Source organism: Aplidium turbinatum, chromosome 12, assembly GCF_918807975.1.
Source record: "Aplidium turbinatum chromosome 12, kaAplTurb1.1, whole genome shotgun sequence".
NCBI lineage: Eukaryota > Metazoa > Chordata > Ascidiacea > Aplousobranchia > Polyclinidae > Aplidium > Aplidium turbinatum.
The window spans coordinates 22,762,404-22,788,288 of record NC_137483.1 but is presented as its reverse complement, the minus strand read 5'-3'; the positions used below and the strand labels follow the sequence as shown (position 1 = coordinate 22,788,288).

The window sequence follows — 25,885 nt, the reverse complement described above, 5'->3', positions numbered from 1 at the left end:
ATTTTCAAAAATATGCTTAGTGTAGCCTATAAACAATTTTTTTTTATATTTCTTACATTTTCGTTGGTTTTCACTATTTATTTCTTATCAGTCTTCTCTGGCCAGGCAATTTCAATCTTATTCTTGAATTTTAGAAACAGTCAATATTGACTCAAAACAGACATTCTGTAGGTATGCAGGGTGTCTGTAAAGTCTCGATAGGCTACATAGTATAGTGATAGATATATAAAGGTACATTTACAATGATAGCACATGAAAATAGAAATATATCCAACTTTGTTTTCTTCTGAGTACTGGCCACTTGCTGTGGAAATGAAGAGAAAGTGACCCTCAATCCTGCTTGAATGCAGTTGAATGAATATAGGCGAACCAACGTAGGCTAGAGATTTCTATCCACCTATCTCATTCGAAATCTATGCTGAATTTCGACTGAGTGAGATGCCATGCAACATCAGTAGAAATCTATGGGAGTTAAGTACAATGAGCTGTATCTCTGAGTAGCAGTCGACGTCACAAAGATAACATACCATTATAGCATTGTCCACTGTTTACGTGGCCTAACTGGCCTAACAACACGTGTGATACTTCCGTAGAGAACAACATTTAAACGTTTGGACCAACAAATATGGCACACCGTACAAAAAGAATAACTAACTTGGGAATTTCAATAGAAAATGTATGTTGGTAGAATTGTACCGTATACCGCTTGTGTGCGATGTAATATTATGCAGTCAGACGAAGGTTAAAAAAGCATTTTAAAATACCAAAAAGTGGAATTAAAAAAAGTCAGCAATAATTATTATTGAATAAACAACTTTCAATTTACGCATTTTTGCATCAGATTGTCCCCACACTCTTGAAAATGAAGACAACGTCACAGTCCAATCCAACTCAGCTGGATACAATGACGTTGGAACATTCACTTGTTCTAACAATGGACGATTGTTCTATTCAAACGGAAGCCAACCTACTTCTAACCGAACTACTTGCCAATATGATGCTGAATGGAGTGGTCAGGATAATCTACAATGTTGGACAGGTGTTGAAAAGTTATTAAAACTAAAAAAAAATACGTTTATTTTTTTTAATATAACCATTGCTTCAATAAATACTATTATAATACACAAGAATAGGAAGTATTCTATGTCGAAACAAAAAAACCAGCAACCTCTTCTATTTGAATAAGGTAAAAATAAGGTATTTCTACTTGAATAAGGTAAGAAAGTTTTTGTTTTGTTAATTTAAAATGACTGGTACAAGAGGGAAAAAATCGGAAAAAGATGAAAGGGTGTTACTGCTTCAAGACATCAAAGAAGAATCGAAGGAACTCAAAGCTTCTCTGCAGGGCGTAGTGAATGATGTAGGCTACATAAAGGAACAACTGGATGAGACAAGAAAAGAGTTAAAAGAGGTCAAAGAAGAAAACAACATTCTAAAACAATTAATCAACAAAAACATTTTCACAATTGACAAACTGGATCAGTATGGGAGAAGAAAAAACCTAAGAATTTTTAATGTTGAAGAACCGCATGAAGAAGGTGATTGTAATGTTTCGCGGATTCCTTTTCGTCTAACTATCTCGAACGAACTGTCATAAACAAACAGATAACTTTATTTGAATCTCAACATGTACTCAGACTTCAACATAAACTAGCAACGTAAACGCCCACATGGCTGCGGCACTAAAACGATTGACTTATTATTGGAACTCGAGTTTGAAAAAGACGCAACGCTGTCAGGAAAGCGGCCAATCAAGAGGTCATGGAAAACGCGTAAGGCAAAATGCGAAACACAAGGTACAAACTTAAAAGGCAAGTTCTCAAATAAATTAAAAGTTTAAAGGCACATTTCCAATATATTACATCTCCCTTTGTCTGAAGAAAAGAAAACTATTTAACGATACACAAACAGATTAAACTTATGAAGAGTGGTACACTGCCAAATACACATGAAATAACGGTATCACATTTACTACACAATTTATTTTTCAAAAGCTTAGGTGAACAGCAAGTATTAACTTATAACACGTATACTCTCGTTGTTAGCATTTCATTTAACTCAAACAAAGCACTTCTGCAGTTGATTCTGCTTTTATAGTGGAATTTAACTAAGAATGAATTTGTCTTATAAACCTAGACCAAAGAAAGGAAAGAGAACAAGACCGTTTGCGCACAGTATCACTTTCAACTGATGAAGTAGAACGAAACCGCTGGATTGATGCCATGCCAAATGAGCGTTCTATAGATTGCTACAGCTTAAGCAGATCTATGCTTGTGCTAATCATTTTGACTGTGAATGGATTTCAGTTAAAGGTGGACAAAGACCAAGCCAACCACCGTCCATTTTCCCTGGAGTTTTAAAGTCATGCATAAAGAAGGTCTCCTCAGCACCCAGAACTACAACTGCTTCAGCAGAGGCCAGATTTGAAAAGAAACGAATCCGTACTGAAGGTCTGGATAAGATAGCTGACTTTTCTTCCTTTTGTAATGACATCAATCAGCATTTCTCAAAGGATCATCTTTTTTTTGGTGATAGTGATGATATTTACATTTCTAAAACTGATGCAAAAGGACGTTCTGTTATCCAATTTCTTCATTTTCAACGCGTGAAATCGTCATTTGGATTTTTGCATCTTAAATGTGCTGAGAAAAATGGAAAGAACATACCTAAAACATATTTTTCCAAAGCTGGTTGTCTGCAAAAGAATAGCTTTCTCAGTAAATGTTGACAGTTAGATAAAATTCTGTCATGCATAATAAAGTATGAGTTCAAAGATACAGACTATCTAAAAAGTTCTGTAAAAGAATTGAATAGCATAAGTTGTTCTGATTCGCCTCATTTCCAGTTTATTTATGCTCAGTTACAGTTACTGCTCACTCCTCCAGAAGGTTGACGCTTTGACAAAAGTCTTTATATTCTTGCTGCCGAACTTCATAACATTTCTTCAGCTGCATATAAAATGATACGAAAGTCCGGTTCAATTGTTTTACCGAGAGTGGAACTGTTGAAAAAACTACTCTCTTGTGGTCTCCATGATGAAAACTTAGAGCAACTTTTCCAAAAGCTTCAACCTCAGCAGTGTCTCGTCAACATTATTTTTGTTGAAGTGAAGCTCACAGAAAAAATCTATTTAAGGTGTCTATGATTTGAACACATAAACTTTTTGAAATTGAAAACTCTATTCTAAAATTTCCTTTTCTGATAACTATGGTATCCAAAAATTCTTGTAAAGTTTTGTATCAAACTATGTAAACCGAAGCAAAGATCTGTCCAACGTGATATTTGTGATTATTGGCTACATTTAAAATGCATTGGTTTAACTTCTAAACAATTTTCTATACTTGTAAACAGTAACCAACCTTTTTTTTGTGCAAGTTGTTTGCAGAATGGGTTACCATTTTAAAGTATTTCTGACAGTTATTTGCTAAACCTAACTAACATTGGTGTTGATTGTGAAATGAAGTGCAGCACATCACACGACAGCAACTGCCTGGAATCAAATGTTGAGGATAATCAACCAAGATGCTCAAAAAATATAACAAACCACTTAAAACCAGAACCAAATACACAATAATTAACTATAAACAATTGCAAGAAGCTGTTACAAGTTTCAAAAGTAGTTTTGTCTTTGTTTCACTTTAATACAAGAAGTTGAGGGAAAAACAAAGAAAACATTGAAGAATTTATTCAATTTGTCAATCATTCTCTTAATACTCTTGCCATTTCAGAAACAAAAATTGGTCCTAACTCGTTCCTTAATTATTCCTTACCAGGCTATGTCATGCTACATAAGGATACTTGTAGCAGTGCTGGTGGTGTTGCACTTTACTTAAAACAAGGCAATATATTTATTGAGCGAAAAGACTTTTCGATTGATATACCCAATTGTGAAAATCTTTGGGTGGAAATTGTGCAAAAAAATTTACCAAGTATTATTGTAGGAGTCATATATTGTCATTCTGGTTACGCTTTTTCTACATTCCAAGACAAAATATTTGATTCTTTAAACAAATTAGAAAACTCTCGATGTAAATACATAATTTGTGGAGATATAAATATTGACTTGTTAAAGGCTGCAAAGTCTCCTGAAGTATTAAATTATAAAGAAGCCCTTAGAAGCTGCAGGCTGCCAATCATTGATAACAAGTGCAACTAGATTTTGTGCAGAATCAAATCCAAGCCCACTGGATCACATCTACACAAACATAACTCGTACGTTGTACCGGTAACCAAATTGCCTATGGCATTTGCTTACATGACATCTCTGATCATTTACCTATTTTCTTATGCATTAAAAATAAAAATGTAGCCTAGTGTGTAATTCTCCCACCAAAAAAATTCGAAGCTTAAAAACTTTTGTCTTGACAGCTTCTTGTGCGATGTCTAATTTGAATGAAGTAAATACTGATTTTGGTGATGCAGACAACTTGATGCACTCTTTTATTATGCGATTTCAAGTAACACTAGATAAAGGTGCACCACTTATAAACATGTCGAGAATTGAAATTAAGCTCTCTAACAAACCATGGATACCAAAAAGCATTCATAAATCTATTAAAAGAAAAAACAGACTATTTAGCTATTGGATAAAAAATAAAAATAAATCAGCAAAAAGGAAATACAAAACATATTGCAATAAGGTGAATCATTTGAAACAATCATTGAAAAATCAACATTATAAAAAAAGTTTGAAGAAACAAAAAGTGGCTCCAAGAAAACATGGAAGATCATTCATAAGATGATAAAGGGGAAAAGAAATTCGAATAACAAAAAGCTTCTTTCAACTATGACTATAAATGATAAAAGCTATAAAACAGATTCTATTGAATTCATTGATTTATTAAATAATTACTTCACAAATATTGGAACTTCAATGGCAGCTAAAATTCCAAATTCAAATGTAAATTTTGAATCATTCATGTTAAACAGAAAATGTTTTTCTTTTGGCTTTCCTGATATAAATGAGATAGAAGTATTTGATGTTATAAAGAGCCTCAAAGCAAACAAAGCTTCAGGCATTTTTGAAGTACCTTCTAAATTTATCAAAATATATGCCCTTTTTTTTACAAAAGTTCTGAATAAATTTGTTTTGCAAGAAATCTTTCCTGATGTACTCAAAAAGAGACTGATGATACCTGTACCAAAAGTTAGTTCACCTTTACACTTTATAGATTTGTGACCAATTGCTTTATTGCCAACTTTTTCCAAAATTTTCGAAAATTTTTTATATAAACGGATGATGAATTTTATTGATAAATGTAATATTATAACCCTAGCTGAACTCGGTTTTCGTGAAAATGATTCAACAAGCTCAGCATTGACAAAAATTTATGATGATTTGCTTTCTAACTTGAATGATCACAAATGCACATGCTCGGTTTTTGTTGATTTAAGTAAAGCTTTCGATACAGATGATCATATGGCGTACTTTAAAAAAAAATTACCATTATGGTTTTCGTGGCAAGTTTTTAAACGTTTTAACATCTTATCTAACAAATAGAATGCAAAGTACAAAAATTAACGGTACATTGCTTGCTCCACTTCAAGTGTTACAAAACAAGTTTATCTGATCCTGCTTATTTTTGCCGAGGTTAACAAATACAACTGTTCTTTATCACCAATTTAATGTGCTCAGAACAGGGATATCTAAAGAAGGGGATGCGAAGGCTCACAGCGATTGCCTTATTCTTATGACACTACCAGGGCGGTAGTTTATATAGCGCATGAAACATGCGGTTCTTTTCACAATTGCAGAAAGTTTTGTAGTGCAGCTGGTACAGTCAGCTACAGAAGACAGTTAGTAAATGTTACATAGAGCATATTTAAAGAATACTTGTTTGGAAAGACAATTGAAAAGTTACCAGTAAGCCGTTTTTCTTAACAAAGCCTTTGCAATAGGCTAGATTTAAAGCAAGTATTGGCCTATTCGGGTAGTTGAATTAACAAGTAACCATTAACATGCAGTGAGTATCCAGGCCTGATGCTAATAGTGGTATACAGGTTATCATAACAAGAGTTATTAAACTACTACCGGTGTCAATTGTCATTTTACGGTAAACAGAGATTATTTACGATAAACAGAAGCCCTTCTACTGTCAGACGTATTAAAAGCCTTCGTATCCCCTTGTTTAGATATCCCTGGCTCAGAATTGACGATATTATTAAATCAGAGACTGCAAAATTTATGTACAAATACTGTATGTGCACAAAATGCTGCCCCTGGCCTTTGCTGGCTGCTTTATTTTTGTACACGAAATTCACCATCATAAAACCGGTCAGAACCAAAAGAATGATTTATATTTGCCTTCTGCAACGTCAAACTCTGGTAAGAAGATGCTATGTTTTAATAGAGTGAAACTATGGAAACAAATAACAAAAGAAGTACAAGAAAAGTCTTATAATACTTTTAAATTTAAATGTAAACGTTTAGTAAAGAATTTGTACAATGATCACTCCTGAAACATATCATCTGCTTATTTCTCTGCACAGTTTTTTTTTTATGTTGCCCTGTGTCATTCCATTGCTAATGTATTATGTAAAGTGCTGGTATTGTGCTATATGTGTTAATGTTCTTAATTTTGGGTCTTTTGTTTAAATCTTTGGGAGGCAGCTGACTTTGGTGACCTTTTGGTCTTTCGCTGCCATCCTTGTTGCTCAAATTAGTTGTGTTTATTGTGTTTTTGTATATTGTTGTTTTTTTCTTTCTTTTCGCCAACAAAACAAAAATAAACTGAACTGAACTCTAGCACATGTAGTTCCACACGAAGTGGAAATTACATGACTTTTAAAACTCTTCCTCATTACAGTGAAGAAAGTTGATTTCGATTGCTTTAGTTTTTCATTTTTTGGACAAATTTAACTTTAGTTTTTTGTTCTTCAAAGTGCTTAGTTGTTTAATAACGTAAGTGATCAAACTGACAAATGAGATAAGTTTTTTTTTTGACATTCAAACGCTAGCGAAACACAATTTTTTCGCTAATTAGTGAAGGTTGGGTTTTTTTTAAAGTTGTGCTAAGAAACGATTGGAATATGTCAAAAATTAATAAAATTAGAAAAAAAGCGAGAATTTGTCACTAATGAGACGATACAAAAATGGGAAAAACCAACTGAAAAAGGTGATCTGGTACTATGACACTTCCTCAAATGGGCGATCTACCTAATCATATGCTGACGATTCCTAATGGAAGAAAACCGGTTCCATAACATAAATTTATCTTATTGAAATACTATTGTGTGTGTTAGCCTGGTCAAATGTTTTAAGGTTCAGACCAAGGAAAAAAAGCTATTGATTTATTTTCTGAGACGATACAATCAACAAAGATAGATTCAAAATACAAGAAATTGGGTCCTAGTAGAACATTAATAGATTGCTTTAGTTTTTCAGTTTTTGGATTGATTCAGCTTTAATTTTTGTTTCGCTATTTTTCATATTTTATGTTTAGAAGTTCATAAACAACATTTTATGTATTGGAAACATAAATGAGTAAGGTTATCGAAGTCGAGATGCCTCCAACCCACTGTAAACCATAACTGTCGTAACATCCTAACCAAGCACGAAATTTAACATGCTAGTAAAGCAGAACACGGATAAATTGATGGAAGATTGAAATGAGCACTGAGTTTTATTCAATAAATACTGACTAAAAAAAAAAACGTTTGTTTGATTATATTTTGTCACATCCAACCTGTGTAAAGCAGTTCATACCAAACGTCTTCAAAACCTCCAAAACAATAAACCGTTTTAATTGTAAACTTGCCATATTTTACATTTGTAACTTCTACCAATCATATGCTTTGTCTTGAAAAACTGCATGATGGCAATCGAATGATGCAAACAGATCTACGACGCGATGTTCCAATGTTCGTTTGGAAATCGCGTTCTGCGTGTAGTGCCAATCATATTCATGTGAGGTCTTCGTATGTTTGATGAGATGACAATTAAACTCAATGTTCTGCAGCACCCAATCCCGTGATGACTACAATAAACGGGAACTTCACTGTTGTTGAAGGAACTGACTTCATTGTCACCTGCGAGTACAATGACGTCATTCCTATTGGAACCAACACTGCATTCTATTTAGATGGCAATGAAGTCGGACGACAACAGGTAGTTGATAAAAAATGGATTGTGTGTTGTGCCATTATGCCCATAGGAAACTTTCATTCCATTTTCAGGACCGCTTATTTACATTTTCCTTGCGAGCTGAGGACAATAACAAGCAAGTATCATGTCACGCTGTGACTCCATACACGGAATTATTTATGGAAAGTGGAAGGTCACCGAACTATACCGTCAATGTTCAATGTGAGTTGTAAACTTTACAAAGCCAGGAATGTGGCTTGAAATCTTATCGAAAGCAGAAAATGTTGTGTTTCACTAGGTTCAATTCACTACTTCAAATACACAAATGACAGCACTGCTGTGTGGTGTCTATGATATGCAGCGCGAAATAGCCTTCCCTGCAATGATCTCGACGATGCAAAACTCAAACTTGCTCTCATTACGTTTGGAGCGCTGTAACATTCAACATATTTATATTTGAAGCGTTGTTGCATAATAGATTTTTCTAGATGAAATATTCGGTTGAGGTTTCAATTCAAATTGTTTCACTTTTTCACGTAAAGAAATAGGTGCATTCTGAAGCACAGCTTTACTCTGGTAAACAACAGGACAGATAAAAATTTATCGATGATGAGAATGTTTATCCAGTGACTGAAATAGTGTCTTTAAGAGAAGCAATCCAGCAGTGCCGGTCTTTGGGATGTGCAAACCGTGCGATCGCACAGGGCCCGCAAATTAGGGGGCCCGCAATTTACTCAGAAAATGCAGTAATTTTGTCATTTTCAAAGGAAAAATTCAACAAGTGAATTCAACAAAGGAATTCGCAACAAGAAAACATAGAGACTCAACGAATTCAACCTATTTCGTCGCCTGAATATTTCGTACCCTGAAAAGATCGAGAAAAAAAACGACATGGCCGAAATCGCTGATCGGAGTTGCCGCAAACATATCAAAATTTCTCGATCTTTTCAGGGGACGAAATAAGTCGAAATTTAATTTTGTTACACGATTTCAGGGGACGAAATAGGTTGCATCCAGACTCAACATACTGTAGAGACATAGCTTTATTTCCGAAAAATGCCAAAGAAAGCATGATCTTATCTTTTTGCTATGCCACCGGACAGCACAATTTCACAGTAATATTCATACTTAAATTTTTGTTGAACATGCTCTCAGAATGTCCCAAATTCAAAGTAATTTTTCAAAATTTTTTGGGGGAGGCCCCCCAGACCCCCCGCCGCTGGTTGTCGTCTTTGGCGATCACGCCGCCGCCCCTCCCCTTTCAAAGTACCTAGCTACGCCACTGAATTGGATTATTGCCATTGGGGCCGCAAAAGCATATTCCGCACAGGGCCCGAAAAACCCTAAGACCGGCACTGAATCCAGGAACTTTCTCATATTTGTAGAGGCTTTGAACCACTGACGCAGGCCGGCCACCGAGATTGAGGGTCAAGTTTTCACATGTTCTTGAAGTGCTGCAGTTTACAAAACACACTAGGTGTCACTGAAAGAAGACACTCCCAGAAACAAAGTATTCATATTTAAATCAAAGCATATATTCCAATATACAATAGCTTACATAAATCTCTTCCAATACTGTACATTAAAAAAGTACATTTATTTTTATACCTATGGTTGGTACCTATGGTAATACTTATGGTTGTATAGATTCTATTATTGTACCAATGGCTTCAGATATTTCTCCAAATGTTTTCAACACCATCTTTGCATCGAAATACTTGATTGACACCAGCAGTGGATATTTGTTGAGATCTGACCAAAATCTTTCAATGAATTGTTCAAGTCAAGGCAATCCTACACCTCAATGTGCATTCACTATTTGTTCTGGTTACTGTGAAAACACCACCAACACCAACAACGAATGCTTCATAAGTCAACCTCTCAGTGTTGGTGGTTCGTTGTCCTGCTTGGCTGTTAACAATGCTGGATCGCATAGAAGTACGACTAGAAATATTGCAGTCATTCCAGTTATCAGTAAGTTTCAACAATTTTCCTTTCAGCAACTTTTCTTTTGTTTTTCATTTTAATTGTTTTGGAATTATAAATGAATAGAGTGCACTGAATAAAATTAACAACTACTTTCTTTTTTGAAAAGTTTTTGTTATGCAGAAACTGTTATCACATCCACTATACTGTGAATATAAAAGTGTAAAATGACAATATTTGAGTATGAAAACAAAACTTCAAATAACTACTTATTTTGTTCTGAAACGTTCTTGTCACTCAAACTGTTTGCATCCCATAAACATGATGCACTGTGAGTATGTAGTTGCAAAAAGGCAACATCGTTAAATGAAAAAAATGCTGTAAAAATTTTTGAAGTAATTAGACTATACAAAATCATTTTTTCTAAACTATGCATTTTCACTCATGTAACTGATTTGGTATTATTAATACTTTATTGCTTGATTGGTTGTCACTTTTTCATATTTTCGATTACAACTTTTTTTATTTCAGCAAATAATAAAAAGTTGATAAGTTTTTCACATATGCAGGAAATGTAACTATAAGTTATGCTGAGAAAAATGAAACTACGGCGATTGAACGTGGAGAAGCCTTAAAACTTACCTGCAGTATTAGTTATGCCTTTAAGTTGAACACCATTTTTACATGGACTCATCCAAACATGATAACATATCCAAGTGCGGTTTTGAACCTTCCTTCATTGAGTCCATTTGACACTGGAAAGTACACTTGTAAAGCTGATGACGTATTTGGAAAGTTTTTGAACAGTATCTACATTGATGTTATTTGTAAGTGAATTATTAAAAAATGCAGTTCTGTCTGTCTTATTTTAAAAATAATTCACAAGAAATAGATGCAATTAGATCATAATATGATTTGTATCCTATGTTAGGCGCTTAGCAGTCAACTTATATTTTATTTAGCTATGTTTATTGTTAATCTCACAGATAAATAATTTGAAAAACCAATTTTTTTATTTTTTGCAAGCAATTAAGGTGCTGCCATATGTGATGGTGCTAACCGTCCCAATCAAACAAAAATGTTGCACTGAATAGATCCTTATTCACTCGCCTTGTTATCTGTTCATCAGCATCATCATCATCGGCGTATGAGCCTTGCTATCTGTTCATCATCATCATCGGCGTATGAGCATTGCTATCTGTTTAAACCATTCTATAAGAAAATGAAACGCTTCAAAATAGACCAACAAAGTTGTAACACACTCTTTTGTTGCAGATGCACCTTTTCAGAACAATCCTTTTTCATGCTCATGGGTTTTTGGTCAAAGAGGATCTTGCAACGTCACGTTCATGTCAAATCCTCCAGCTGATTTTCTAGCGTTGATGAAGTGCAATTCTGGTAAAATTCAATCAATAATATTATCAAGTTACTTGATTTTGGCTGCAATTTTTAAACCGAATAACATTACACGGTTGAAGAATTTAAGTTGTTTTTCAATAAACAAATATGCAACTTCAATGGCGCAGTTTGTATGCTATGTATGCTCTAAGACAGCGTTTCTTAACCTTTTCTGATTTTAGCACCCCTGTAAACAGGCCCGACCAGTCTAGCACCCCCTAACTATTATTGACATTAGACTACTACAGTACCGACCAAAAGTTTAGTACAGGCCGAAATTTTAACATGCCTTCAGGTCGCTGGAGATATATTTTGTAATGAAGTCTCTTGTTGTTTAACAAACTGAGCAGTTGTTTTAACGAAGTTGATTCAGGATTTGGTGTTTGGCTTTCATTCACCAACAGAAATTCAATTATAACCATATGTAGGTGAATCAACTCTCTTAAAACAACAGCACCGTTTGTTAGGCGACAAAAATATACAAAATATACCGCCAGTGATCAAATAGCATGTCAAAATTTCGACGCCGCCATTAAACTTTGGCCTGCACTATTGAAAGGAAAGCGAAGTACAAATTGATCATTTTGTTTATTCTTCAAAACTACTGTCGTCATTGGTGATAAAAGAAATAGGAAAACCCGAGAATAGTAAAAGAACATGGACAAACTTAAGCATATTTAAGTTACCCAGCTGGGTATCTAGTTACACATGTATCAATGTGATTTCTGTTGTTGCTTATGTGTGACCAATTTCTCTATTCGAGGCTTCGTGTTTGTCAAAGCCACTCTCATATCGTGGAGCAACCCATGTTGAAGGCGGCTCCGGCCAATTGTTTTCATTTGGAGCATGGTGCAGAACGCCTTTTCACACAGGTAGTTAGTCGGAAATGGGACGATCAATTCCATTGCTGCTCGTGCCAATGCAGGATGTGCTGTCAACTGGTCACACCAGAAATCAGCAAGCGGAAGGACGAAAGTTTGTCCCACAACTCTGATTCACCTGCATGTCAATCATAGCTCCTCCTTTAGTCTATTAGCCTATGATCACTCATGTCTGCCAAGATGGCTGCTGTATCCACTCTGGATACTTTGCCATGGTGGTTTCTAGAAGCGAGAGGTGAGCAACAATATTACAACAAAACACCCACCAGATAAGTTCGCACAATCTACTCAGGATCAATTTGAGTATTTGACTGGGAGATGACTACAATGACAGCAAATCATGTAGGCTACTTCGAAACAGCAATCATTGATATGACAACTGCTGATACTGGCAGAATAACAAAAAAATGCAGAAAATTAAAATGGCATTTTTTGATATTATACTGCATGCATTTAGCACCCCCTACAGTCTATTCCAGCACCCCCAAGGGGTGCTAGCACCCCCGGTTAAGAAACGCTGCTCTAAGATGTAAGTGTATTTTCAAGTGAACAAACTTTGTAATAAACAATAGCATATTATAGCTAGCTTATTATATTAAGCCAGTTACAGTTGGAGAGCAATAAAAAAGCAATTTGAATATTAATAATGATGATGCTTTTGTAAATCTAATTGTTTATATCAAATCGCTTTTATTGACGCATTTTTAATCTGTCAAATGATTTCAACAAGCAACGAAACAAACCTCATCTTGTTAATGGTCATCGAAACAAGTTTCGAAACCTTTATTGCTGGAAACGCTTCTGCACTTCTTTTTGATGTGAATCAAACAATTATAAGATAGAGTTCTAAGACAGTCGTTAATTCAAATAATACTTCCAGATGTAAAAATGGAGGATGAAAATTTATCTACTGACGGAATATTCCAAACTTTTACATTTACGAAAGCAAATGTAAGTGTTAGATAAATCAACAGATATATAGAAATGGTTTGGTTTTATTAAACTGACAACCGAAATTTGCAAAATAAATAATCACACTGCAGTACAATTAAACTTTAATTTAATAATAATAAACCAGCTAAACCAACACCTTTCCTCTTCAACTTGCACAAGCTCAAACTACAAACAGAAGTTGAATTTCACCAACAAAAAACAGTAAGTCAAGACGTCGGCTTCAGGCACTGGAGGACTCGTCATTTGCAGAACAATTTTATTAACCCGTTAACCTGTTGCAATAATTACGTTTGTTATTTTCAGATAGAGTAGAAATGTTTTACTGTCAACACGAGTAAACGGTTAAAAATATTGTGTGCGTACTTACGATATAGTGTGTATACTTTTTAAATGCAAACTTGATTTCAGGGTCTAACAACTTTTGAAAGCAAATGATGCTTATTCTTTGCAATTAACCTATAGGATATGAAGACAAGTTGGTAGATTATTTCCAACAACATAAACTAAGAAATTTATAACAATTGCATTATTTACAAAACGATTTACTACCAAAAAAATGCAGTATTTAGTATCAAAGTGACAAAGGATTTGTATCTCACTCTTTCTAACTGTTCACGGTCACCAGGTCACACAACGCAGTTTACTTTAAATCATAAATAAATAAATCTTACAATCTAAAGCAGGCCACGATACAAAGACTTTGTACTTAACATACTTTACTGCATCTTTTTTATATGCAAAATAAAAGATAAAACATTGTAAACTATAAACAGTAGTTGCTTGATGACGCGGAAAATAATTGCCAAAGATTTTTATGAGTTGTTCAAATAGATCAGTAAGCCATTCCTACATCGCTTTGTTTCTTATTTCTTTATCATTGACCTTCTATAGTGAAACTACATTTAGGTGACAATGAAAGACAACGGAACTTATATCTTGTACTTACAATCCTCCATTAAACCTTACAACCACACCATTAAGTTCGATGTTATTGTGGAAGAGAACTCATCTGATGGTCCTTCATTCAACAACACTCTTATGATTGTTATTGCAACAAGTGGAACTGCAGTAATAATATTATTAATTGCAGTAATAGTTTTCTACTGCAAGCGTCGAAAAGCTTCTGAAAATACAAAAAGTATGACTTTACCATTAAATCTTGTTCAATAAATTCAGTTGATTAATCGATTGACTTCACGCACAATGAAGTCACAAAATCAAGCAGCGCTAGTTCGGCTGTCGGGTATGCGCTTGAACAAGGCGTTTTAAGAACTGCTCTCCATTCAGTGACACACAGTGGATAGAATAGTTTACGCACATCAACACTTCAACAAGCTGAAAAATTACTCTGGCAATCTATGTCAGTGGTTAAAAGCTTTTACTCCATAAATATGCGAATATGCCAGGATCAAGCGCACAAAGAAGATTTCTCAATTCGAGGATAAATATTTTCTCAATCATTCATTCAATCAATCTAATGGTTCAACAAGCAACAGTCTCGTAGTTGCAATATCAGTGCCTTCTGTTTAGTAGCTGAATATAGCTTATTATTTGTCACTGCTGCTGTGGCATATTGCAAAAAAAGCCTAAATGACAAAAGGAAAGATGAAAAAATGAACTTTCATTTTTTATCTTCTTCCTACTGTGAATCTGTGCATCCAAATTGTTACAAAACAAACCAATCATGACTAAAAGTGACTTTTTAGGAGATGGAACTAACAATGTCGTCTATGCTGTAGAAGGTAAGCATGCTGACATAAGACCTCACTAGCCCAAACAACCAATAAGTCTGAATCAAATATTTGTGTACAGCGTTAGAAAATGAACTAAGAAACAACATTGAAAAAAATGGAGCCTTCTTTTTCAAAACCAATTTTTACGCACTTCTGAGGTTCCGCTGGATGCTAAAAACTTTTAAGATGTAGACTGTTGAAAGTAAATGTTTAACTGCATTGTTTGCCAAACGTTATCCCCTGTCGTGAGTTAAAATACGCAATAACTTTTCATTACCCACGAGTTTCAAATTAATTACAAGCTTGAACTTTTGCAAAGCCAAGGAAACTTGGAACATAAAGTGACGCGACTAGGCTGATGCCATGGCTGATGATATTTGAGATAAAAAATAAAACAAGGAAGCTGTGTCCCTTACAGTCCTTGTGCCGATAATGCTGAGTTTTTATTGCATATTTAAAGTTAAAAAAATTTTGACCATAAAAAGCAGTTATCCAGCTAAGTTGTTCGTGAATCATTGTAGTCCCACGAGAATGTATCAAAACCTGAGAATGAAATTATTTATTCAAAAAAAGGTCCACAAATTTTAAAACTACTTATTTTGTTTCAGATGAAAATGGTTATGTGGATTTTCGCCCATCCTTCAAAAAACCTGACGTAAGCAAGTGTTTCTAATTCTTGGTATATAACTTTTAAAAAGTAAAAGTTACAAAGCAAAATGTTTGCAAGTTGCAATTCGACTTAAACATGCAAGCTTAAGTCATTGCTCTAACGATAAATAACTTGAAAAAGCAACAGATATTTATTTTAACTCTTACAGCCTCCAAAAGAATCTGCATCTTCTCATTATCGGACACTAGTACAAGGAACAGGTGACGCTTGTGAAAATAAAAACTGTTATAACAAAATTAGTTTTGGAAAACCCTTTAAAATGACATCTTTTCAAAAGAAAAAAAGGTTTTCACAAGCAAGCCTAAAACAAACTGATTCTGTGCATTGTAATACAGAGCAAGATAATTGCAGTAAATGTTGCCATAGATTTTAGTCTTTTATTGTAAGCGATAGTTTCTGCTCTCAGTTATGTCTGTACTCAGTTTCGGATTCAACTGTTTGAGATTATTTTATTAGCTATGTCTATCTTACTTTCAGTCATAGCTGTATGCAGTTTCGAATTTTGCTTTATGAAATTATTTGATCATGATTCGACTAAATTTACAGTTTTCTAATTCTGATATTTATTATGAAACGAACATATTTTAATAAAATAAGTTTCCCACATACAATCTATTTTTTTTTGCGTTTCAGCAGTTATAGCGCTCTTAAGCCGCTCTGACGTTTCAAGCACCTGTAAATATGTTGAGATCACCACCGTAAGACTTCATACAATGATGTTTTTTTAGAAGAACATGGCTACGCAGAGATCAACCCACATTCAACGACACGTAAAAGTTATCAAAATGTAGTTGTAAAAGATGTGAGTTGAAGACTAAGATTTTGTTATAAAATCTACTTGATTTCATTAATATTTGTTTTTCAAAAGAATTCTAATGATTCAAGTCGTGTATGTCCATTGCCCGACCAGCAGCTCGAATGAAAGATCAGATTGAATGTTAAATATGCCAAGCATTAAGCTTCATGTCAAAAATCTTTCTGATAGCAACTCAGCAAACTGTTACCATTTATACATTTTCAATAAAGTGATGGAGTGTGTAGGAGCGATTGGCAGCTGAAAACTGTGGTAGCCCATCATTCAGTCATAGATTAATGGTTTTCAATAGTTTGTTTTTCTATACCGTTAATATTCAGTTTTCTGGAAGGGCGATCGTAGGCCTACATACTCAATATGCAATGAATCTGTTACGACTTTTGTCGCAACTCGAAAATGCACTACTAGCATAAACTGTTGGTTACGTAATCTCTTTACTGTGACTACTTTGCTCCTTGTGCATTTCTAGAATGGGCCAAGTAACAGCTACAACTACGTCAACTTTGATCAAAACACTGAAAGTAAGCATTTTTTTGTTCTTGTAAACAAAATTTGATTCTTGGCTACAATTGCGACAGATATGAAGCTCTTAGAACAAACATGCTTAAACCTATGCTCATTTCGAAAAACCCTTTCGATGATAACCTTCTTGTCTGTGCTTGTAAAAAATAAATCATTCTTTAAACTGTGTTATAAGATGATTGTGTGAAATGCCGAATGCACTGTATTTTGTTATTTTGTAAGGTTTCTTATTTTTGTAGTTATTTTTAATAACAGACTAAAGTAAATTAAATTCTTTTCTGGTATAACATCCAAACCAAACATTGTTTCTATTCAGATAATAATGGTTACATCCAGATGACAGTTCAAACAGCTAAAGTGAGTGGTCAATCATCATGTTTAGGTTAAATAAATATTGATTTTGCACATCAAGCATTATTTGTTACAATTTTTAACATAAACAGAAAGGGGCTTGAAAACTACAATAGTTGATAAAGACTGATATTAAGTTATAAACTACATGGATTTTTTTCCAAAGTTATTCACGTTTTTTCATTTTTTGGTTACAACCATGACGTAGGCTCAAGACTTTCAATTACAAAATATAGAAATAATACCATTCTGAAAGATACTACACAAAACGGTATGAAATAATATGAGAAATTCATTAAACTGTAATTTATGTTGTGTTTCATTTTTCTACATTTTAGTGAAGTTCAATACATTTTTTTTCATCTATCTCCCATCTCAATTGAAGCCACCCATAGGGCTGCCACATCACACATTCGTTACATTGATATGATCTTAACCCTATCTTAGTACGAGCTGTTTTCGTACGCGGAAAGTACGTCACGACTATCTTAGTCCAGTGCTAATTAATCGCTAATAACGAGAGCTATGAAAATCACAGAGCCAAAATATTTTACAAGACAATAGCCATGTGTATTTTGCGTATAGAAATTAAATTTCTATCCAACAAATTTTTGAAGTAAATTGTTTGAGATGAAAAAATGTCAGAAAGTCGGTTTTTATTCTAATTTCACGAAAATAGCTACAAAATTGAAATTTTTGAATTGTAACACAGAGTAATGCTAAACTAAATAAAAAAGTATTTTTGCTCATAAATATAAGGCATTTTTGGGCGTTTTTACATTTCAGAGTAATTGCACTAACATTTAAATTGCACTAACATTAACATTATTATATATAAATAACATTGCACGAAAATGTCTAGCCACCTGAGACGAAATGCTTATTGTGAAGGGCAGGAAGGTAGAAAAGTGTAGGTTTAGAAAATTCGCAAAGAATAAAAACTAAGTCAAAACATTTCACATTTCCAGCATATTTCCTTCGGTGAAATATTTCACTACTAGAGTGGGGCGTCCTCATAAAGTCCCGTGTCGCTACAGATAGGGTTAAGGTGTGCTCTTCCAATGAGGTGTGGCTCGCGACGTCTCTTCTCTCTGGAATGACCTTCGCTCCTTTGTGCAGTCGAGTTCTACATCACAACGCGCGTGGTTGCTGAAGGCAATGTGTGCGGTGTCTGAAATTTTGTGGAACTCCAGGGCTGCCACACAAGCTTATTATTTCAAATTAAATGTTCACATTATTGTTTTTTTACTTGTTGCGTTTTACAGAATACAGCGTTGCAAAAGGAGGGAGAATATGAAACAATGAAGTCTCAACAATAAGAAAATGTAATAATGATGTATTGTAAGCTACATTTACAATTTCTAGAATGTTTTTTAAATAAATGTAACTTACTGATGTCAAAAATAAGCAACAACAATCAAACTAAATGGTTTCCATCAAATTATCTTAGGTAGGCCAGCCCACGTTGTAAATGGTAGGTCATCTAAAGTAATAAAATTTTTTCGTCGGAATGTGTTTAAACTTCAAGTTAAGTCTGAAACGGTTTAAAATAGTTTATTAGTTTAATCACAGAATTTGTTTAAAACTCAACAATTAATTGTATAATTTGTTTCAATTATTATTGCTACTGAAAGTGAGTTCAACTATTCTTGGCATTTTATTTTACAACATTTTCGAAACGTCCCAATACTTTTCGAAATAAAATTTTATGTTTTATTGTTTTGGTTTATTGCAAATACCTTATATAACATCTCAAGTTGAACAGATATGAAATTTAAAATCTCAAGCATAATTTTGTGCAAACGTTAATGGTCTATTACTCTATATGATGCTATGTTTTTTACTTTCTGAAAATTGGTTACAGTTATATCCACTTTTTATTGCAGAAACCAACAGATTGTCTTTGAGGAAATAAAGCAAAGTTCCTATAAAAACATTTTGTGTTAGCACAACACAACTTCAACTGTGATTTTCAAGTTTATTAAGATGATATAACATACGTTCTGTAATTTATGACATCCAAGATACTTCACACCAATAACAAACCAATTGTGATTCGTAGCAGTGTTGTAACTATATCTATTGATGTTTAATTGTCATTAATGTTTCATGCAAACAAATAGTGGAAAGGGAATAAATTTTCAATTTTGGAGGTGGTCTTTATCTTCCACACCCCATCCTCGTAAAGTGAACATTTCCGCCATAAAAGGTGGATAAACTTTAGCTTACTAAACACAGTGGTAACAGCTTCAAACAATCAACTGCAATGATGATTTATGTGAAGAAAAAAGCATAACGCATTATTGCTTATTCCGTAATAATAAAACAATTAATAATTATAATCTAACGCAACCACATTTTGTCCTAAGGCAAGTGATTGTAACTTTTATTGACTAAATTGTTGTGCTCTTCAATTAGAAAGAAGAAATCAAACAGAGATATCTGATGTTATCGTTTATTGTGTTATTGTAATCTGAAATCGCATTCTTAATTGGATGTACTGTGAAAACTTGACTTATTTACTACGACAGTTTATTGATTGAAATTAGATTTTATGGAACGACAAAAAATTGAAGGATGAAGTAATCAAATTATGATTTTGCGGAATCTTTTCCCCAAACTCAAAATCCACAAAACTATTCAATCTTCAAACCCATCCTCCAATTTCTCTATATCTGCCAAACCCAGCAATCCAAAATCTACTGATTTTAAGATCAATCAATCCCATAACCTACAAATCCCAAAATCCACCAATTCCAAAATCAATTACTTTCCAAAAACTTTAGTAAAAATCGTTGAAGAAAATAAACAAATACAGTTGTTTGTTTTTTACACTTTGAGTTTGGTGGAAAAGCTGCAACTTTCTCTGCATATTATTTTTGCAACGATTTTGTAACCCATGCTTTTCATGAGTTAATAGAGTAAAGAATATCGAAAACCAGTGCTACGTGTCTCCACGCTCATTCTTCTTCGATCTATACCTTCAACACACAATAACTTAATATTTGTTAACTTAACGTTGGTGAATGAGCAATAGAGTTACTTCGGAATATTGCATTTTAATCATCTTTGGATGACACTTGACCAAGTTTCAAATATTGTATTTTATAATGGTGGAAAACAAGTATATTCATGTAAGATAGCTGAGTACTTGTTTTCGCTGATATTCTATCATAATGCAGTTTAGTAAGCAGAACGAGTGAGAAACTTTTGCAAAGCAGGTCTTGAGGTTTTGGGGTGCAAATAACTAATTGGCCCTCTACTAACTACAGTACGGTAGCTCATACAACTGTTTTTGTTCAACTGCTAAATCTACTAATGTGTTTAATAGCCTTGAGTAAATTTCATCCAAGTCTATAAGTATTGCAAGTTTCTATTTATTAATAAAATAATTTTTTTGTTTATGGACATTAAAACTACCAAGATATTTTACCACCAAACAGAACCATTAACTAAGCAAACGATTAGATTAATCAACCGCTTAAACGATACTTTGTTGGCTCATCCAACTTTTAATGAAATGTTGCTTCAGGAAGTATCATCTTCTGGAGAGAACTTGGTGAAGAACTTCAGGAGGTATCATCTTCTGGAGAGAACTTGGTTATAGCATGGCCACCTGGAGATGCGGCCTGATTTGTCACATTTTGCAGATTTTGATTACAGCTACTGCTAGTATTTGACTGACATTTTTTGAGATGTTTTTACTTTTTGCGGTTTCCTAATGACATAAAACTTTTTTGTTGCCTTGGGGAAGCAGCAGCAAATGAGAAAACGTAACTTGAAAAACGCAAAATCAGACTGTTATTGAAAATTAACAGTCTTACTAAAATCTTCGAAATCAAATCTTCTTTGTTTTTCAACATGTGAGGATGTTGAAACCTATTGTGTCATCTGGGGAAAAGAGTAAAGAAAGCGTAAAAGTTTAATTTTTAGAAAAATTTATTTAAACGCTCGCCCAAAGTTAGAAAAACCTGGAAATTTCTGCAAAATGTGACAAATCAGGCTACATCTTTAGGTGGCCATGGTTATAGTTAACACATAGAAATAGTAAATATTTCAATGTAATAGAAGAGGTACAGTAAGAGATAGCTCGTGGCATTGAAGCGCGTTTTATGAGAATGAATTGAATTGAAGTTGGTGTGATATTCATAAAAAGGAGGAATCAATGGAAATAAAAATTAAATTCAGATCATTCAAAGTTCAATATTAACTTAAATAATTTCAGACTAAAACTAAATAATAAAAAATAACTACTACGAATTGTAAAAGAGATCAAACATAATTCAATTATTTAATGGTGGATTACAAACATCAAAATATTTTACAACTTGTTTGTGGTGTCGAAATCTTTCATGAAGTATTCTTATTTGATGCGTCATGTATAAAATCAACTGTGAACCATTACAACATCACACTAGAATGAATTGCAAGAATAACTTGTATCGGTTTATGAGACACTCAAACGATGCAAAAGGCCTGTTGAGTGTTGAGGCAACACGCCACCTCGTTTGGAATGACCGCTTTGCTACGGCCGTGTATTAATATTGGTCACTTCTGAAAACTCGAGATTCTTTCTTACATATCAAAAGCATATCTTAGTCCATCTACTCACGCCTTATTAAAAGCACAAACTGCATAGCCGACTGTTAAACCCATGTTAGAATAGGAAGAAACTAACGTGGTAGCTACTCCAGTTTCAATGCAATGCTAGGCTGTCACAACGCTCTTGTCATGGACATCTATGTGGGTTCACTTTGATACTCCATGATAGTGCTCGAATTGCAGGCACAGCAAGAAATGTGCAATTGATTACAACAGAATCGGTGAGATGACAAACGATAGTTGAACAAATAAGAAGGTTCATGTATTTTTTATACTTCACAACAGTTGTTTGCAGAATGTAAAAAACATAGAATTTGTTTCTTGAAAGACAATGCTTTGCCTGACACAAATACCTTCCTGTTTAATAAGTTAAATCACTAAACAGTTTTACAATATCATTGCTTTTCGCTTTTTTATATATTGCTTTTTATAAACGGAAAATGCAGTTTTTAATTCTGGGTTTTTATTTAGCATCGATATTAAAAGGTAAGGTAATTAAGAGTATAACAATTTAGCTTCAAGCTAATTACACGTATTGTTTGTTAAAATTGTAACTTGGTTAATATAAAACATGTCTTTTAAATCAACAAATATTTCTTTTACTTTATTATCAGTTTTACTTTCAAAATTGTAAAGGTACAACCAAGACGGACTCAACCCATCCAACATAGCCGATTTAACAAAGTGAATAAATTCGTTATAGTTTTGTAAAAGCTAGGTCAATAACGTTGCAAGAATGAGCCTACTGTGTTGGGGACATCAGTTTCTCTTCATTTTGAAAACTCAGGCTTTTGAAAAATGGTAAACAGTCCAGGAAATTATTGGGATTATTACACTAGCTACACCCTTTGGTTTAGTAAACTTGTTCTAACTTAAAATACTCAACAATATAACCACATATTGCTTGGTAAACCTATAAAGTTTATTGTAATTACTCGATATAATTTTAATACAATTTTTGGCTGCCACATCAAACATTCATTACATTGATATGATCTTAAGGGTGCCAATGAGGTGTGGCTCGCGACGTCTCTTCTTTCTGCAATGACTTTCGCTCCTTTGTGCGGTCGCGTTCTACATCACAACGCGCGTGGTTGCTGAAGGCAATGTGTGCGGTGTCTGAATTATTATGGAACTCCAGGGCTGCCACACAAGCTTATTAATTTAAATTAAACAAAACTTATTGTCAGAAGTGGGATTCGAACCCTCGCCTCCATCCGGAGACCAGAACATCCAATCCACGAATAATGATGATGAGCAACGTTCTTGAGTCTGGCGCCTTAGACCACTCGGCCATCCTGACTTGTCAATGTCATTCAGCAACTGTTTCAACTTTCATACAAATCATTTTCAAAACAATCACTGACAACTAGATAATGATGGAACCTCTCCTCCAGTCCTCCACTGATCAAAATGCGAAACCTAAAGTATTCCAAATGTAGTCTTGTTGACACAAGTCATTTTCGTTCCCACAGTAGTGTAAATGTACGAGTTTAAAATTGTTCTTATAGATAAAGAATTTTTTTCCGCCCGGGCTCGAACCAGGGACCTTTCGCGTGTTAGGCGAACGTGATAACCACTACACTACGGAAACGACGTTTAATCAATTGAAAACATATATTTTGTATTATAAGATACCGACAAGTTTGTGTAAAATTTTGTTGAAATATTTTGTATTCTTGACATGAAAACCTACAAACCAATTTTTCTTGTTCATGTTTTTCTGTTTTCTTCTTTTTACTTTTCCTTCTTGTTGTGTTCATTCTCTTCTTCTTTCTTTTTTCCTCTTCCCTTTTTCTTTTTCAACTTATTATATTTTAACTTCCTTTTTTTGTGATGCTTGCTTTTTGTAATAGCAATATTGTGTCCAATCGACAATTCCCTTCAGTACAAGATTTTATTCAAGTTTCCATTTCATTTAAACTTAACAATGAAATGTGAATGTTTGGCCACACAGAAACAATAGCTGAGAACATTGTTTTACATCAAGCAGAATTTCGTCGAGTATACTGATCTTTCATTTCAAGAGGATTAATATCGTCAACTTGTTTCTTGCAAACTTTGCCAAGCATTGCAAAAATTATGTTTTCTCAATTTGAAAACATTTATTTATTTCAAGAAACTTAACAGTTATTATCAGCCACGTTTGAGCTACTAGAAACGTCTTCTGGTGTTACTTCCAAAATAGTTCCAGCATTTCTTGTCGTTCCGCAACAAAATTTTTCATAAGTAGCGCGAAAATCACAAGTCAATGTTAGCAAAAACGTTATCCAAAGTCAAGAAATGAACGATGCACAACAATTTTGACTTAATTACATTGATGTGATGCCCAAATGGCGTTTCCGTAGTGTAGTGGTTATCACGTTCGCCTTACACGCGAAAAGTCCCTGGTTCGAATCCGGGTGGAAACATCGAGCAAAACCCTTCTCAGATTTATGACATTTATGCGTTGATTTAATTTTTCTCAGCTTCACATAAGCTTGACACAGATAATTTGCATTGATGGATAAAAGAAATACAAATATCTTTTGGAAACACAATTACCAAGAAACGAGTTTGAAGTTCATTGGGAGAAAACAAGTAAAAAATACATTGGGCGGAATTATGTCAACAATAATATTCTGTTTCTGGCATGAATGGATTATATTCCAAAGAACTTGAGACAACACGAGAAAGAAGCAAACTGGTAGCAGTCAAACCAATATGGAAAGAACCATAAACAACATGAAAATCATAAAGACAAATTTATCACAGAAGATGATGATGATGATTATGTGCCTGATCTGATGCAGACGTTGGCAAAGATGGTCTTCCAAACTTCTCCTTCATTTGATATCCTTATAAAATCTTATAGAAGATGATACATTGAATAAAAGCAGGAATATTTTGAACTGACAATGGGGTAGTCATGCAGCAACCAATGGCGAAAACAAGCGATCTTGTGGGAACATCCGCAGTGATCATCTGTCAACAGTGACATGGATGTTTGTTGATGATTTATTTGTTGAATTTAGTCCTACCTTTCTTCTTTCCTGAGTCTGAAAACTGTTTGCAGTAAAAAACTTAAACAAAACTTATTGTCAGAAGTGGGGATTCGAACCCACGCCTCCATCCGGAGACCAGAACACCCAATCCACGATTAACGATGATGAGCAACGTTCTTGAGTCTGGCGGCCAGTAGCGGCGCCACGGGGGGGACTGGGGTGGACATGTCCACCCCACTTCTATTTATGGTCAATTTTGTAATTCGTCGAGATCCGATGAGAAAACTTGGGGGGTGTATGCAGGGGGTTAGGGGGGCCTAGTGACTGCGTCATAAATTAATTTCAACTTCTTACTTATGCATTACTGTTGCAGCATTGACATACGAAGAAATAAAGAATCTTCATGGTTATCGCTCTATTGTATTGATTGATTGTAGTCTAATTTTATCATTTTGAGGTGATGGCTTTTATCACAGCTGAGACACAAGCTTTGTAAGACCTAATAGGCAAAGGTTTTGATGGGGCCACCAACATGTCAGGCAAGGATGAAGGTGCACAGCAACACCTAATTGCAGCGGGTGCCAAACCGTCGGTATATTTTCATTGTTTTGCACACCGACTAAATCTTGCGCTTGGGCACAGTGTTGAAAACGTAGCGACAGTCGAAACAATTGGTAACATCTACAACTTTATGGACTGTTCTCCCAAGATACATTTTTTTGTATAAAGAGCGTTTTAAAAAGGATGGAATCACGTCTGGAAAAATTGCATTGCACTCGTTATCTGATAGGCTACTAGATGGTCTCATTGGTCTGCACGTTCAGATGATCTGGATGTTGTTATTAATGTAGCCTATATCCAGCACTGCTGTCAATGTTCCAACAAATGTCAAACGAAGGTAATGGTGTATCTACTGGATGTTTGTTCCGCAATGATCAAGCAAACTGAATTTGTTACTGCTAGTCTA

The 25,885-nt window shown here is 34.3% G+C and overlaps 2 protein-coding genes and 3 non-coding genes across 6 annotated transcripts in view; 3 read left to right on the top strand and 2 right to left on the bottom strand.

Moving 5' to 3' along the window:
* Positions 1–14,511, top strand: part of LOC145780693 (uncharacterized) — a 33,829-nt gene extending 19,318 nt beyond the window's left edge. Inside the window, exons 3-11 of the mRNA XM_082592314.1 lie at positions 842–1,039; positions 7,959–8,107; positions 8,176–8,305; positions 9,758–10,057; positions 10,579–10,836; positions 11,285–11,407; positions 13,169–13,239; positions 14,149–14,310; positions 14,419–14,511. Coding sequence (XP_082448440.1) covers positions 842–1,039; positions 7,959–8,107; positions 8,176–8,305; positions 9,758–10,057; positions 10,579–10,836; positions 11,285–11,407; positions 13,169–13,239; positions 14,149–14,310; positions 14,419–14,511 — 1,484 coding nt within the window. The remainder of the gene's footprint in view (positions 1–841; positions 1,040–7,958; positions 8,108–8,175; positions 8,306–9,757; positions 10,058–10,578; positions 10,837–11,284; positions 11,408–13,168; positions 13,240–14,148; positions 14,311–14,418) is intronic.
* A 368-nt stretch (positions 14,512–14,879) lies between these two features.
* Positions 14,880–20,548, top strand: LOC145781128 (uncharacterized). Of its 2 annotated transcripts, none has more exons than XM_082592887.1 (8): positions 14,880–14,984; positions 15,584–15,630; positions 15,794–15,845; positions 16,374–16,447; positions 16,929–16,980; positions 17,298–17,338; positions 18,598–18,657; positions 19,219–20,548. In XM_082592887.1, exons 1-7 carry the CDS (start codon positions 14,927–14,929, stop codon positions 18,649–18,651), a joined length of 378 nt encoding a protein of 125 aa, XP_082449013.1. In that variant the 5' UTR covers positions 14,880–14,926; the 3' UTR covers positions 18,652–18,657; positions 19,219–20,548. The 2 variants fall into 2 exon arrangements, with proteins under 2 accessions (XP_082449013.1, XP_082449014.1); XM_082592888.1 differs by having other exon boundaries at positions 18,598–18,673.
* Positions 20,549–23,118: 2,570 nt separating this feature from the next.
* On the bottom strand, positions 23,119–23,237 carry Trnal-caa (transfer RNA leucine (anticodon CAA)). Its single transcript has 2 exons — positions 23,200–23,237; positions 23,119–23,164 (listed from the first exon to the last, which is right to left on the bottom strand). It is a non-coding gene; the product is annotated as a tRNA-Leu (tRNA).
* Positions 23,238–23,455: 218 nt separating this feature from the next.
* On the bottom strand, positions 23,456–23,528 carry Trnav-aac (transfer RNA valine (anticodon AAC)). Its single transcript has one exon. It is a non-coding gene; the product is annotated as a tRNA-Val (tRNA).
* A 744-nt stretch (positions 23,529–24,272) lies between these two features.
* Trnav-uac (transfer RNA valine (anticodon UAC)) lies at positions 24,273–24,345 on the top strand. The gene has a single exon. It is a non-coding gene; the product is annotated as a tRNA-Val (tRNA).
* The last annotated feature ends 1,540 nt before the right edge of the window (positions 24,346–25,885 follow it).

Excerpts from the sequence above, each read along its gene's own strand:
- LOC145781128 (XM_082592887.1), top strand. The coding sequence starts at position 14,927 with ATGACTAAAAGTGACTTTTTAGGAGATGGAACTAACAATGTCGTCTAT. Across the intron at positions 14,985-15,583 it reads TGTCGTCTATGCTGTAGAAG|ATGAAAATGGTTATGTGGAT; the intron begins GTAAGCATGCTG and ends ATTTTGTTTCAG. Across the intron at positions 16,981-17,297 it reads CTTTGATCAAAACACTGAAA|ATAATAATGGTTACATCCAG; the intron begins GTAAGCATTTTT and ends GTTTCTATTCAG.